This window comes from Pteronotus mesoamericanus, unplaced genomic scaffold, assembly GCF_021234165.1.
Source record: "Pteronotus mesoamericanus isolate MK-2021 breed Mesoamerican mustached bat unplaced genomic scaffold, CSHL_Meso_final contig_50, whole genome shotgun sequence".
Taxonomy (NCBI): Eukaryota; Metazoa; Chordata; class Mammalia; order Chiroptera; family Mormoopidae; genus Pteronotus; species Pteronotus mesoamericanus.
In genome coordinates, this window is record NW_026555186.1 from 12832979 (window position 1) to 12848541 (window position 15563).

The following is a 15563-nucleotide window of genomic DNA, read 5'->3' on the forward strand; positions in this document are numbered from 1 at the left end:
GAGGGCCCTTGGAGCCCGCCTCCCGCCTCACGTACATTCTCAGGCACACGCACAAGTGCCCGAATAGTGCCCGGCCTCCAAGGAAAGAAGCGAAACTTGGCATACTCTTCCTCTCCAGGTAGCAGTTAAGGTGATGTGGTTTCTTTGAATACTGCTTTTCTTCCAGCACCCCTGGTTTCTTCTTCTGATTTTCTATTCCAATACCTATTGTAAGGCTCAGATGTACTCCCAATTCTCTCTTCTCCCCTAACTACCATCTTTTCTTTTTGTTTGCCCTCTGGTTGAGTTCCTCAAGCTATGCTTTATACTTTGCTCACCAGGCCACAACACAATTCTCAAAAAAGCCCTCTACTCAGACTTTCTGTCTCCTTTCACTCCTTTTCTATAGTGGACTGTTTAAATTTCATCCATACAATCTCTTCCTAAATGTCACCATGAATATGTAGCACTGGAGAAAAAGAAATCCACTCTGTGCTTCCTATCTTCCCTTCCATTTTGGGGGAAGTGGAATCAACACGGTGGCTGAGCCCACAGGACAGCGGGAGGGGGCAGCAGGACAGCCCCGGGCAAAAATCACATCAGCAGGTCTGGCCAGGGTAGTTTACGGAATGTTAATACTAAATAAACAAGTAAAATAAACAGATACACAGCAAATAATTAAAAAGATTATTTGGGGAAAAGTAAATTGCCTAAGTCATTGCTACTCTAACACTGCTATCATTCTGGGCTCGCAGATTCTTACTTGTGGGAGCTGTCCAGTGCATTCTGGGATGTTTGGTAGCATCCCAGGTTTCTGATCTCTACACACTAGCTGGTCAGAGCACCCTCAAGCTGTGTGTACGAAAGTGTCACCATAGGAGGCCAGAGACTACTATCCTTAGAAAGGCCTGCTTGCAAGGCAGGTCCATGGTTGGAGTCTAGAAACTTGGATTTCTGGAGGGTTCCCAACCCAGTTTCTCCAGCCTGGTCTTGTTACCTGTACCTTCGACTTTGGGCCTAATCCATCACAAACGACTTTCTCCCCTCCAAGCCTCTGAACATGACATGTCCCCATCCACATACTCTCCTTACATCTCTTCTCTTTTAATTAACTACACACCGTCCTTCAGAACACAATTTAGGTTCACTTCCTCTTAGGAAGCCTTCAGATGCCCCTCCTAGATGCTCAAGGTACGCTGTCTATCACCCAACGTAGTACTTACTGCATAATTTTTTTTGAAGATTTTTTATTTGTTTATATAGAGAGAGGGGAAGGTAGGGAGAGAAGGAAAGAGGGAGAGAAACATCAGTGTATGGTTGCCTCCCGGGCGCACCCTACTGGGACCTGGCCTGCAACCCAGACATATGCCCTGACTGGGAATAAAACTGGCTACCTTTTGGTTTGCAGGATAGCACTCAATCCACTGAGCCACACCAGCCAGGGCTGCATTATGGTTACAGTCTGGTTGCTTTCTCACTCATCTGTAACCTCATGTAGAACATGAGCTCCATGCCTCTTCTGTTCTTGACTGTGTTCAAAACACATCATGGCATCACAAACGCACTGGCGCTCAATAAACATTTACTAAATGAATGAATTAAAACTCTGTGAGCATCCCTGTAACATAACCATTTACAAATCAATATGTCTATGGAGACATACGTGTTAAGTTTCAGATGATGAAGTTCAAACTACAAGCAATTATCAATGAGAGTCCAGCACAAGTTTATATAAATCATAGGCTCAAATCTGCTCCAAAAACAGCCAAACACCATCTACTCTAAAGCTGTTCTAGTTACACTAGCTAAACAGTATAGCCCTGTGCTTCAAATTCTCATCTGGATCCCCAAGAGATATAATGGTTGGCTCTACAATGAATGAAACTGGCAAGAAAAAAAAAACGGGTAGGTGGGGAGGGAGTGCCTCTCCTTCATAGGAATAAAATGACTTACAGCAGCTTGACTTAAAACCACTTAATGTAAGACTTGTTTATTGTGCAGATCATGACAGTGAGGCTCATACTGGTTTATAACTACCAAATTTTGGCAACCCATATGGACAGTAACCTATAGGTCTCTCACGAACCACTGTGATCAGTTAGGATGAGAAAACAGAGATGAGATGATATGTTAGACTACAAGCAAAAAAGATGCATAAAATGTGGTCATCCATATGCTTCTAAATCAAGCCATGATCTCAGCAAACAGACTGTATCTGTTCAACCACTAAGAATGAGTACAGGGAGGAGTAAGTGCGAGCAAACAACTGTTCAATCAGGAAGGACAGCGACAGTTAGACTCCCATTACAGCTCAGAATGAAGTCACAGCACTGATGTGCCTGCCTCCTGCAGGGAAGGGGCCTGTAATATGCTTGCACATTTTCTGCAAAATCCAGAAGTTTCAGTGTGTTAAAACTACACGGCCGGATACTGTCTCTCTGTATAGAACCTCTTAAGTTTCTCTCTTGCACTTTAACTGGAGCACAGAACCTGATGTTGTGCTGTGGAACAAATGTAGAAATGTCTCTCCTAAGGTGGTTACTAACCTCTCACTGACAAATCCAACTGCCTGTTCTCAATTCTCATGCTTTCCAAAGCTGATTTCCTATAAGCTGCCTATTTAACTCTATCCATTTCTACTTCTCACCATTCCATGCTCACCTTCCTCACTACCCAGCTGGTCTTCCTTCACTGACTCCTGATGGCACACAGTTCCTTGAATTGTCACAAAGATTTTCAAAGTTTAAGTAACAGAACATACTCCTCTATTCTCCCATTCCCATCACTCATCAAATAAAATTCTTAAAATGAACTCAACATTCATCCACTGTGGCCTCTTCTCTAATTCCTTGGAAGTATGTTAGTGTGCCCTGAAGGAACTGTGCTTCACAAACAACAAATGTGAAAATCCTCAGTTCCCAAGTCATCCCAAAACTTCAGGTCCACATTTCCAACACTGCCACCGACTTGGTTTTGCTTTCTCCTGCCTCTACCACGGTTCTCACAGCCACTCAGATTTTAAATCTCTGTACCTTCTCTCTCTCTGACTTGAGGTCTGTCCACTCTGCAGTTTCTCAGAATCAGAACCTTTCCCTCCTCCATTCCCAGGCCCAGGAAATTTCAATTAATCCAAGCTTTTATTATCATTAGTATGCATTAATAAAGTAATTTACCAGAGCTGGTTGCATTTCTTCCAATCCATTCTGCACATCACCATGTAATTCTTACTATAAGCACTGCTCTTATGTGCTAACTATGCAGAGTCCTTCTCCGCTCCATAACGCTGACAGAAATAAGAGCAAAGCTATAACCATTAAAGGTCCCCTATAATCTTCCATGAATCTATTTTTCCAGCCTTACTTTGCAACATAAAGATTTGTTCCAGAGACTCTATTCACCCTCTTCCCCTAAAAAGACACCTCAGGCAACAGAAAACCCAAATGCAACATTGTGTCCAGAGATGAGGAAGGGGTCTGCAAACTGAGGCCTTTAGCCTGTTTTTTAGAAATATTTTGATGGAACACACCACACCCATTCCTTTAGTGCTGCCTGTGGCTACTTTTACACAATGGCAGAGTTGAGTAGTAATAAACAAGACCACCAGGACACCAAATATTTATGAACTTGCCCCTCACAGAAAAAGTATGCAGACACCTGGGTTTACAGGCCTAACAGGTTTACTCATATTGCTGTTTTGAGAACCAACAGTGGGGATGTGGCAAGGGTGGAAGAGGGCAGACTCCTTAGGAGGCTACTGCAATAATTTCCAGGCAACAGATTATAGTCATTCACTCAAGAGTGGAAGCAGTGGAGATGGTGAGAAGTGAATGGATAACAAAGATAAGAGTCAAGAGAATCAGTTGATGAATTGGATGCAGGCTTGACAGAGAGGAATTAAGGATGACATAGTTTCTGGCCTAAGTTAACAAGAAGGATACCGTTGCTACTTTAAGCAAGATGGGGACTACTATAGGTAAACCAGGTTTCTGAAAGAAAATCAGATCCACAACTGAAAAGAATAATTCACAATGATTTCTTTCCTGCACATAAGGCCCCAATGGATAACAAAGATAGAGCCAATACAATCAGTTGATGGACTGGATGCAGGTTTGAGAGAGAAGAATAAAGGATCACATAGTGTCTGGCCTAAGTAACAAGGCTACAGTTGCTACTTTTAAGCAAGATGGGGACTACTATGGGTAGAATAGGTTTTGAAGGAGGATCAGATCCACAACTGAACAGAATAATTCACAGGGGTTTCTCTCTTAAACAAAAGTGTCCAATGGCTCACTATTCTTTCAGAGTAAAAGTCAAAATCCTCACAACATCTATAAGGGCTTGTATGATCAGGTCCTTTTTGGAACTTCATCAGATTCCCTGACTACCATAGACGCCCTCCTCTGCCCCCCCCCACCGCCCTTACTAAAAATTAATAGGTTGAAATCTAATCCCCAATATGATGGAATTTGGCCTTGTGGCCTTTGGAAGGTGATTAGGTAGGTCATTAGAGCAAAGCCCTCATGGATAGAATACTGCTTATATAAGAGAGGCCAGAGCGCTCTCTTCCCTCTTTTACCATGAGGACACAGCCAGAAGCCACTCATAAACCAGAAATCAGGCCGTCACCAGCACCAAATCTGCTGGTGCCTTAATCTTGGACTTACCATCCACCAGAACTGTGAGAAATAAATTTCTGTTATTACAGGCCAACCAAACAGGTGAAGACACTAACATCCACTCTATCCCAGAGAGCAGCCCGAAACAAATGAAGACATCAACATTCACGCTACCCCGGATCCATAGCCTCCCTGCTCTTACCCAAGCTCACTGAGCAAGCTCCTGCGTCATGCCTCCACACCTGTTTCTTCACTGTCTGGGGTGCTTTTCTCCCAAACTATGTACAAAGCTTCCTTTCTAGCCCCCATCCCCACAACCCCACTCAAACATAACGTTCTCTGTGAGGCCTTTCCACCCATTGGTCCCTTCTTCCCCAGCTTGTCCTCCCCTCTTCTCTGCTTAATTTATCTTCAATGTATTTATTACCTTCTCACATAACTTGTCTCCCCCACCCCCTGCCTCCTAAAAAGGAAGCTCCAAGAGAGCAAGGATATTTGTCTTTTCCCCATCAATGCTGGAATCACTGTCTGAAACACAGCACATAAGTATTTGTTGAATAAACTGACGCAAATAATAAAGACAAGTTATCAAAGATTCATGATTTCACTCATGTTCCCAGGTTTTTGAGGGGAAAAAAACCCACCCCATATTGTAAATGCCTTATATGCAGCTCAAACGCCATCATTTTACTACTAGTTCTCCTAATCCAGAGTACCAGTGCGTGACTCCCTTTTCTCCCTCCCCTGATCTCAACAATAAAAATACCTGAGATCAGCTCATGATCATACATGCGTGCACACACAAGCTTTTCTTAGTTGCCCATCAGTCCTACGTTCCTTTCTGGTCTCATCACAATCAGCAATCTCCCCTCCCCAGTATGCTCACATCAACTACCCTGTGCTCCTCAAAGACACTTGTGCTCCTTCTCACTTCAGTAACCTTTGCACCTGTTAATCCTTCGATCTGCAAAGCCCTCCCTCACTTATTCTAGTCTGCTCCTTCTCATCAAGATCTCCACTGCCACTCCCTCAAAAACACCCTGCCTGCCACCCCAGCCAAGAGACAAGACCATCATTTCAACTCCTCCTCCATTTTCTTCTTAAGACCTAAGGCCATCTCAAGTCTTATTTGCATACATATACCTTACTTATGACAACATCTTACCTATTTTGTTCCCCCACCATGTGTCCCTCATGCCTAGAACACGATATAAAATAAGTGATGATTTAATTACATCTAACAGGTTATCAGCGTGGACAGCTCCACTTTACCATTAAAGACATTGATACTAAGAAGTTAAAACGTTGCTGCCATCAAACAGCTAGGAAGTTCTAGCTGGAAATGAATACTTGGGACTATTTTTACAACCTCACAAGACCTGGAGCCAGACACTAGTAACTCCTCTTCTGTCACTACAGAGAACAGTCCAAGCAGCCGCCAGAAACTTCCAGTATCTGCATGCCTTCAACTGATAAAAGACCCTTCCAGCCAACCCAACTGTCGCATGAGATCCTGCCTCCAGGCAAGAAATATTTAAAGGCAGGCCAAGACAAGCAAAAGCCTTACCCTCGGAGGGAAATATTCCTTCAACATTTCGCCTATCACCCATTAATTTAAACGTTAAGCCCTGGGGAGCCGCGAGGCTGGTAAGTGCATAAGGCGGCCTCCGGAACTCGCTTACTCCACCCCACCATCGCATCCCAGTAAATGAATCCTGAGTTTCAATCTCAAGTAAAGCAAAGGAAACCGTTCCCAAAGCAACTGCTACAGAAAGAGGACGGAAAACCGGAGGGCGGGGTGGAAGGGAAGAAAGCTTCCGCCGACAACTGGGACGGCGCGCAGAAACGCAGCCCCCGCGGCCAAACCCCAGCCTCGCGTCCAGTGGGCCCACCGAGCCCCTCCGCGCCCTCGGCTGCAGGAAGGCGCCGCACCTGCTGCAAGGAGGCGCAGCCCTGACACCGCGAGAGATCCGCCGCTGCCCCGGGAGCCGCCGAGTGGGTCTCGCCCGGCATCATGGTGTCGCCGCCGGGCCCGGTGGACCCGCGCAACTCAGGGACCCGCGGCCTTGGCCCTGTACTGCCTCTGCTGACGCCGCCGGGGCCGCCGCCTGCCAGGCCGCTTCCCGCCGTGTCCGGGCGGGTCCATTCGTGCACAGAAGTCCCCGTAGAGTGGACTGAGGGCTCCCCGAGCCAGAGCTGCCTCGGGCAGTAGAGAGAAACGCTACCCGGTGCGGCCCCTGGGCGCGACCCAGCCCAGCCAGGGCCCCGCCCCGCCCTAGCTGGCCCCGCCTCTCTTCTCTCCTTGGGGTGGCCTGAGGTTCCGCCTGAGCAAAATAGGGAGAAGAGCCACGCTGATGCAGAGGGGGCCACGCCCACAAAAGAAAACTCAGGGAGAGAAGAGGCATCGGAGGTACACTCCCTCCACCGTTTACGGGTTAATATTTTATTACCGGCTTGTTGCATGACAGACTTTCCATAGACACCTAAAACCTTCAACGAAGGGGAGGTGACTTGTGATGACGTCATACAAGGCGTCTTCTGCCCTGGAAGGACCCTACCCTCAACTAGTAAGTGCGCGATTTATAACTGGAGGCAGCCGCGCTGTCCAGCTCCGGCCAGTCCGGGTGGAACCCGGACGACTACAGTTCCCGACTCTCCGCGCGGCGGGCAGACCCCGAGCGGGTACCCTGGCCGCACTCGGTGGGCTTTATCGCTTAGTCTCGGTCTTCGCTGTAGGTGACCCTTTCTTATTGCAGGAATGTTTTTCCTCCCCGCAGTTACCCCAGCTTCCTGTGGTCCCCTTGCGGCCCAACCTCTCCACCCACGCAACTACCGCCCCCTGAGGCTTAGCTATGGGCGCTGCCACCCACCGGGTGCCGAAGGCAGCAGCTCCTGGCCTAGTCCTCGGCGACCCGGTCACGGCTCCTGGTCAATAGCCAGCCTTCGTCAAGTCCCATTTTAATACCTCTTGGGAGGAGGTAACCAGGAATCCCTGCCTCCCCCCCCCCCGCCCGCAATTATTGAGTAAATTCAGGTCCCGATTCTTTTGCCTGAACCGCAGTTTTTCGTGTCTCCAATTCCTTATCCACTGCCACCAGAATCTCAATAACCACAGGGTTAGCAGAAACCAGCCTAACTTCCACGTTGTCTAGTTGTAGTCTAAACTCTTAGCATTCATTACAAGCATTGTATGTATTAAGTAGACTTGCTGACCTTACCAGCTTCTTCCTAAGTCTTTAGTATGGAAATAGCAACTGGAAATTCCCCTTCCAAGAAAACAGCCAGGATTTCTTCCCCTGCTTTCACAGTCTGGCTGACAGCTAGAGTTCTTGTCATTGACAGCTAAGATAGCCGAGTACCTGATTGAGGAAGTTTACTGACTGATCCAGACGTACCCATGAGTAGAAAATAAGAGTAGGGTTAAACGGGAAAGGAGGAGTGAACAGATGTACAGCAGCAGGATGCAGATAGACCTTGGAAGACAGACACCAACGAGAATCCTCAATTTGGAATGCAGTGAAGAATGACATTTTATTCAGTGCAAAACAGCTAAATTGTGATACAGCATGGCTGTGAAAACAACCTGCAGGCTCTGAGGCACACTGGAGCCAGGCCTGTCTCCAGCGAGACAGCTCTGCTCTGCTCCTGTCCGGTCTGCTCTGCTCCATGCTGTGTTGATCTGCTACACTGGTTTGCTGGCTTGCTTCCCTCTACTCCAGCATTGCATCTTAGGGAGACATAGGTCTCCCTAAGCTCAGCCAGGCAAAATCACTATTAGTTGGAAGGGAAAGATGCACTCTCAGGGTTATATGGCCAGAAGTCCCTGTTCTTAGCCCCTGATTGGTCTGTTCTCATGCAAATAAGGACTCCAAATTCTTCTGGTTTGATCGGTCCAAAGGCACTGGTATGCAGCCTGGACTGGATGGGGAAAGCCTCAGCCATAATTGGTTGAAATAGGATTCCAGGAACAACTTTATAAGAGCTGGCTCAGATGGCAGAAACACAGCTTAGGCAGGAATTTAATGCAGTCTTCTCCCTAAAGTGCAGGTTGTGTGAGAGGTCTCTGTGTAGAAATAGCTGCTAGACTTCATTTGCTTCGGGGGTTTATTTTATTTTATTTTTGCCTGGTTAGCCACCAGGAGCCCATCTTAGTAGGCATCTTCCTTCTCAGGGTTCGCATGACCCATCAGAGAAAGGGCAGAGGAGATCTGTGTGGCTGCTGATGACTTTATCTTTCTAACTTCTTGTCCCAGGAAGTTTTTATTTAAGGTTTCCTAAATTAGTATTTTTTTCTGGAATACCTTAGTTGAGAGAGGCACCAGCTTACTGTACAGCTTTATCTTCCTCTGCTCTGTCCACCTACACCCACTACACACCTTCCACTGCAGGAACTCACAGCTACTGCTGCCTTCCTGCTTGTGCGCAACCTGTCCTCGTCTTCCCTTTGCTTGGAACACCTTCCTCCCAGCTCTGCATGCGGTGATCCACATATCCTTCAAGACCCACATTTTACCTCCACGTCCTTAAGTAATGCCTGCTGTCTTTTCACACCTTAGCATTGAGTGATTTTTTTTTAATAACACTACGTTTTGACTTTGAGTATAGCAATTTTTTGTGTCTTAGAGGGCAGTTTTCATTGTAAATCTTGCAAAGTGCTGTACATAGTAGGTGCCAAATGAATATCAGAGTGAATCAAATTTGTTGCAATTAAATGGTAAGTAGAAAAGAATAAACACTTGTGTTCAAAAATGGAAGTCTGTTTGTTTCTACTTCTACCTTTCTCAAAATCAGTTCTTAATATGTTTAAAGAAAGAAACAAAAGTCTTGTCTGTGTAATGCAGGGTGGGAAAATTCTATGTAGAGGACCACATAGTAAATACTGTATTGTAGGCTTTGGGGGCCATACAGGTCTTCCTTGCATATTTGTCAGTTTTTTAAAAGAAACTTTTAAAATGTAAATATCATTCCTACCTTTCAATCTGTACAAAAGCGGGTATAATTATAGGAAATAAAGGAAACTGAGTAAGTCACTAGTTGAGAATTGCCAAAAAGTACGTTGTTCCTCTTTCCCACACGATGGGCCACACCTGTTTTGTCATTGTGATGGAAACAAATGTCTAAACTGCAGTAAGTGACAGACAGTGGCTTTGGAACAACACACCTGGCTTTAAGTTCTTAAGCTAGTGACCTATTTGAACTCGTATTTTCTTAGAGAGGATTAGTTATAATTTCAGTGAACACTGACAAGAACAGGGCTGAATCCTTAGACTGTACCATACAGATGGTAGTTGTTAACAATTTATTTATGGCTTTTTTTTTTTAATTTTGGAAAACAGAACTTTGTGCTTTTCTGTCAAAGTGTCCTAAGACCTGGAGGGATGTCTAGATTTTGAACTCTGATGTAGGGGATTCTCTGTGCCTCTAGAATCTCTGAAAGTCTCAGTTCTTGCCCCATAGCCACATCATCACCTTTCAGATACTTGGTAACTTAAACTCTTTAGGCCATAACATAGTTGCAAGGTGACTGAATATTTAATTTCTTAATGCATGCTTCCACTGAAAATGGCTCATAGATTTGGTGTAGAAGCCAAGGAGGTTTTTTTGTTTTATTATAATTCAAAATGGGCAGCTATCTGTTCTTAGCTTTATGAAGAGCTACTCATTTAATGCATTTTCTTCTTTATGAGCAGGAGCAGCAGCTTACTATAAAACCTTACTATAAAACCTCAAGAGGTGTTTTACAAAGTAGTTTGCAACACTAGCAGTGTACAAATTCAGGGATATTATCTGATTATTTAGATTAATTTTCAAACCTGTGAGGTAATGCTACCATGTGCCCACAAGATGTCCGTCTTTCCCTGTATGTAGTTTAGACATAAATTTAATTTCCTGCCCTATTTATGACATAGCAGCCCCCTTCATGTGGCAGTGGAGGGGCTGCCTCTGGGGCATCCGAGGGTGGGAGGCTTTTTGTGGGAACCATCTGCCATACACAGTCCAGTGAAGCCTGGTGCTGAGCTCCTTTGCCCCAGTGTTTTTCACTCCCCTGGGTGATGGTGCCATTTGCTTTTTCCCAGGGCATCAGGAATAAGTCCCTCGGCTTTGCATACAGCCCCTGGTCTCACCCTCAAATGAATGCAAAGTCTGGGGGATGGCAAAAATTGCCTCTTCCTGGAAGATTGAGTGTGTTCAGAAATCAGAAGAATCCTGACTGTTTTGTTTTAAAACAAGCACAGTTGGAATAGAGTGCAAAACTGACAAGATTGTTAAAGATGAAGCACTGTTTTAAAGGCCTGGTCACATGAGAGCTTCTGGTGGCCTCCAGGATTTGAAAAAGGGAGGTGGGGCTCAGAACAGGTGGCAGGTGAAAGGGTTCTGTCAGGAGGAGTGGCTATGCCAAGACATGTCCCTCCTACCCCAGAGAGGAGTGTGGGAGAGGGAAGAGAAATGTGTCCTTTCATCTTAGGCCAGTGAGGGGTCATGGAGGGAATCTTGCAGAGTCCCACGTGTGCCTGGAGGGACTGGAGGGAACCATGGAAGGCCTAAGGGGGTGGGAGATTCCCGGGGCTATGGGGACAGGGCCACTGGGTGTAAGCTGCACTTTGACCAGCATTGGACAAAGATAGGGGTTTTCTGTGCCACAAATGTATAGGCCTCTCAATGGGTGCTGTCCGGGGAGCCAAGGGGACAACCAGAAGGGAGGACAGACACCTAGCAGGCGTTCCTGATGCCCAGCACTGAGGCAGAGTGAACGCCGGCAGCCTGGAGTACAATGTTGCTGCTATACCCGCCGTTGAAAGAACCGCAGCTGGATGCGCACAGCTGGAAAGGGACTGCTTGGACCACCCCTGCATTGCAAACACGTGGCCGACCATGTCAGCTGCTCACCAGCATCTGTCTCGGTTTTTCCTGGGCACCCAATAATTTCTCAGCCTCCCTTGCAACTGACATGAGAGTAAGTTCCACTGGTTGAATGTCAGCATCAAGGAGACTTGTTGGTGACGTCTCTACCCACATCCATCCACTGCTCCCTCCACAGCAGCGACTAGTGTTCCAGGACTGCCAGCTCCTCCTGAGCTGCTGTGAGGAGCCTCCCACTGCAGAAAGCTGCTGCTCCTGCTCAGCCTGTGCCCTTGGCCACCTAGCTTTGAGTGGCACCTGGCTGTGCACAAAGGGTGACACAGTGGAGAGCAGAGAGGCAGACAGGCTCTGAATTCAAATGTGTTGTCTCCCCACACAGCAGAAACAATATTCAGACTCCCACAGACGAGAAGGCCCCACTGGATCTGGTCCGTGCCTTGTGCCCCATGCCTCCTGCTCATCCTTCTAATCTGGACAGGCACTTTCTCGTCACTCAGGTCTCAGCCTAAACATTGCCTGGTCAGACCTTCCAGGCACACACTGTGCGGGCATACTACTCTTTCATTGTCTTCAGAACGGTATCACATTGCTCCAGGAAGAAAATAAAACCAATGTAAAAGTCCGAAGTGGTGTTATTTTCTCCAAGCCTTGACTTTTCCATCCTTCCCCTCTACACGGTGAGCATACAGAGCAGGCCCTCGTCCAGCCTGTCTGTTCCGAAACTCGGAGCCTAAGGCAGCACTTGGCAGGTTGCAGGCAACAGTATTTGTTCAGGAAGTGGATGAATATGCTGCTTTCCACAACTCTAAGGAGTACATGTTAATTTACAAATGAGTAGCAGACCCAGCGTGATTAAGTGGCTTGTCTCATGTGTTGCAGGGAAGAAGTGGCAGAGCTGGGACTTACATGGAGGCCCCAGGGACATGCTGTGGCCAAGGCACCACTCTGTGTCCAGTCTTGGACTCCACCTTACTTCGTAGTAATTCTCTGAGAACAGCACATTGCTTTGCACACTGGGGGCTTGCAGAAAGTATCAATGACATGGAAAGAAATGCCCCTTTCTAATGTGTCCCCAAGGTTAGAGCCCTGTTGAAATGTGTGACCTGCCAGCCACCCTCTTTCTGACTAGATCTGCTCCCAGCCCTCCTCATACTGAGTGGCCCCGCCATCTCCCAAGCCAGAGTTGGGGGCTGGCTCGCCATCACTTTCAGACTCAGCATGCCAGGAGGATCGCCTCTGCCCGGCGTCCATTTCTCCCTCCTGCTTCTGAGAAGCCATGGCCATTTGGCATCCCTCGGCATCAGTTGGCTGACTTTCACTTTCACTAAATTCTACTATTCCAGGCCTCACATCTCTCCTTTCTGCCTGTTCACCTGTCTGTCTACCCACCCTCCACCATTCTGGTTACACCCGACCTCACCCACCCCTGCTATATATTACTCCCCTCTTTGAGGCCATGATTGTAAGACCCCAGGGAGCCCTCAGATAACTTCAGGATGAGTCCGCAAATATCCTGTGGGGCTGCTAAAGATAAAGTATTATGCTAACTGTTAAAGAAAGTGTGACATCTGATAGGGAACGGTAAGGGAGACGATTCAGGACTGCCGTGCCAGGTGCAGGACCCCAGTGCAGCGGGGTTTTGCAAGCTTAGAGAGATTGGCTCACTGCCAAATATAACAAGGAAAAGTGGGGGTTCACAGCCAAGGAGCAGGGTGGGGTCAGTGATTGGAATGTTTCTGAGATGAAACAGGGATCAGAGGGTTCTGGCTAAACCGACCTAACAGGCTTCTTGCTGAAGGCATCCAGGGTGATCAGCAATCCTCTGGAAATGGAGGCTGGGGAACCCAGTCGGATTTCAAGGACAGTCAGATATTGTGGATGGAGCACTCTGGCTAAACTGACTCACCAGGATTCTTGTTCATATTGGGCAATGCAGAGATGAACGTGGAGGCCAAGAGTGACAGCCTAACTGAAAAGAGAGTTCTGAGGAGTTCAGGCAAGAAGAGGCTCTGTCAGAAAAAGACGCAGCTGCTCTCAGGAGACTCTCTTCCCCTGTCCCCACTTCAGCTGCTATTGGGGATCCTCCAAAGTACCATGTAATGCAAGGATTTTACTCCGAAAGAAGCAGGGGTCCTCTTTCTCAGAGCCATGGCTCATACATAGTTTGCAGAAAGGCCTGCCCAGGCGGGGCTCAGCCCTAGGATGTCCACCGGGGCATTTCCAGATGGAAGCTCATATAGACACATCCATTGTTACCACTTCAGGTGGAGAGAGAGGGTTTCAGCGCCAGGTGACAGGAGCAAGGCCGACCTCCACGTTCACGGTGAGAGACCCAGCACAGGTGCCGCGAAGGCCAGTCCACCGGCACCTGCCCGGAGGCTTAACTCTTCTGAAGCCATCCTTTTTAGACAAGTCTGAAGGAAGAGTTCTCTAATGGACATGATTCAGGAAAGGCGGTTTTCCTTTCAAAATGGGCTTCCTTGTTCCACTCCGTGGGAACGAAGGCCGCTGTGAGAAGCAGCATCGCCGGCACCCAGGGTGGCTGTCCTGCCCGCTGGGCCTCTCTCACCCCTTGGTGCCCTGCCAGCCCTTGCAGAGCTGCACTGGTGGCTCAGTCCCTACCCCTGGGGCACCCGTCACAATCTCGGTTAGTCTAGCAGATACTCAAAATCCTCTGCTAACCTCTCCCATGATTTTCACACAGCTTCAAGTCATTCTTTGTGCTACTGTGTTTTGGAGGCAGTGACTCTTTCACATCCTTCTCTTGGTCATTGTCCTCCCTGGCCTTCCTTCCCCAACCCCTTTAGCCTCTGTGTCCTCTGAGCCAAACAGACTTGGACACCACAACCTCTGCTGCTGTGCCCTACATCCCGTCCGCCTGCTCTCTGGTCCCACTCTGAAAATAATCTGACTCTGAGACACCTCTAATTCCCAGGATCCCACCTCTGTCTTAGAATCTCTGCTCATCATGGTCTAAATGGTCATCTTTGCTAATTTAACCAAAACATGTCCACTGACATCCATAGTGAACAGCATTTCACCACCTTTTTAATGGTTGTTAAATGGGAGGCCTGGTAACCCCATTCAATGTTTGGTACAAATGACCCATTGGTATCATGAATCACACCTGAGGCAATATTTATATGCATTTGTGAGCTTGACCATAGTCACATTTTTAGTTTGGGGTCTGCCAGAAGGACCCCATGGCTGCTCTAAAATGGGTCTCTGGGCATCAATATTCACAAATGGCAGATTCTCACCCCACACCAGGGTTCCCAGCCTCAGCACTGATGCCTTTGGAAGTGGGCACCTCGACTGTGAAGGCTTCCCTGTGCACTGCAGGGTGTTGAGCAGCATCCCCCCGCTCTACACACTAGATTCCAGGAGCACCGACCCCCAACCCCCTTGAGATAATCAGAACTTTCCCCAGACCTTGCCCAGTGTCCTCGGCGGGGGGTGGGGGGGTTACAAAATCTCCCCTGTTGGAGAACTGGGTCTGTTTCTTACCTTAAGAAGGCCTGATTCTCAAAACTCCCCTATTTCTGAAATTGAGGGTTCAGATTATTAGTTGGGATGGTTTTATTCTAAGATCATGAGAATATAGCACATTTAGTCATTTATCCAGGCAGAAAATGGTTACCAAAGAGGAAAAAATGTTTTTCATTTAAAATAAATGTCTAGCAATTGTTTGAATTTCAGATAAAATAATACCAAACATCTTTGGCCAGAAATTTTCCTTTGGCCTCATCCTCAAGTTCTGACATAAAGAAAAATGGTGCTCAATTCTAGCAGTGCATTCCAGATACATGGTAGAAACTCCAAGATTTGTAGACAATCATTCAACATATACTCGAGTTTAAAAAAATAGCTTAGCTTAATGTTTTTCATTAAAAAAAATTAGATAGGAAAGCATGACCCCAAACATCTCTTGGATGTATCGTGTTGGATGGTTGTTATATTCTGAATTTCTACTCTAAGAAGAGCTGTTTCATCCAGTGAGAAACTTTATAGATGTAGAGAAAAGAAATTCAAGTATCTTTTTAAGCATGGGTTGAAATCTCTTTGAAAACTCGGCAGTAAGACCTGAGAGGGATTTTTGGGACACAG

The 15563-nt window shown here is 47.0% G+C and overlaps 1 protein-coding gene across 1 annotated transcript in view; it reads right to left on the bottom strand.

Annotated features, from left to right (window-relative positions):
• The window catches only part of ICE1 (interactor of little elongation complex ELL subunit 1), a 54833-nt gene extending 48118 nt beyond the window's left edge, over positions 1-6715 (bottom strand). Inside the window, exon 1 of the mRNA XM_054578348.1 lies at positions 6528-6715. Within this exon, the coding sequence (XP_054434323.1) occupies positions 6528-6611 (84 nt within the window). The 5' untranslated portion in view covers positions 6612-6715. The remainder of the gene's footprint in view (positions 1-6527) is intronic.
• Positions 6716-15563: the final 8848 nt, after the last annotated feature.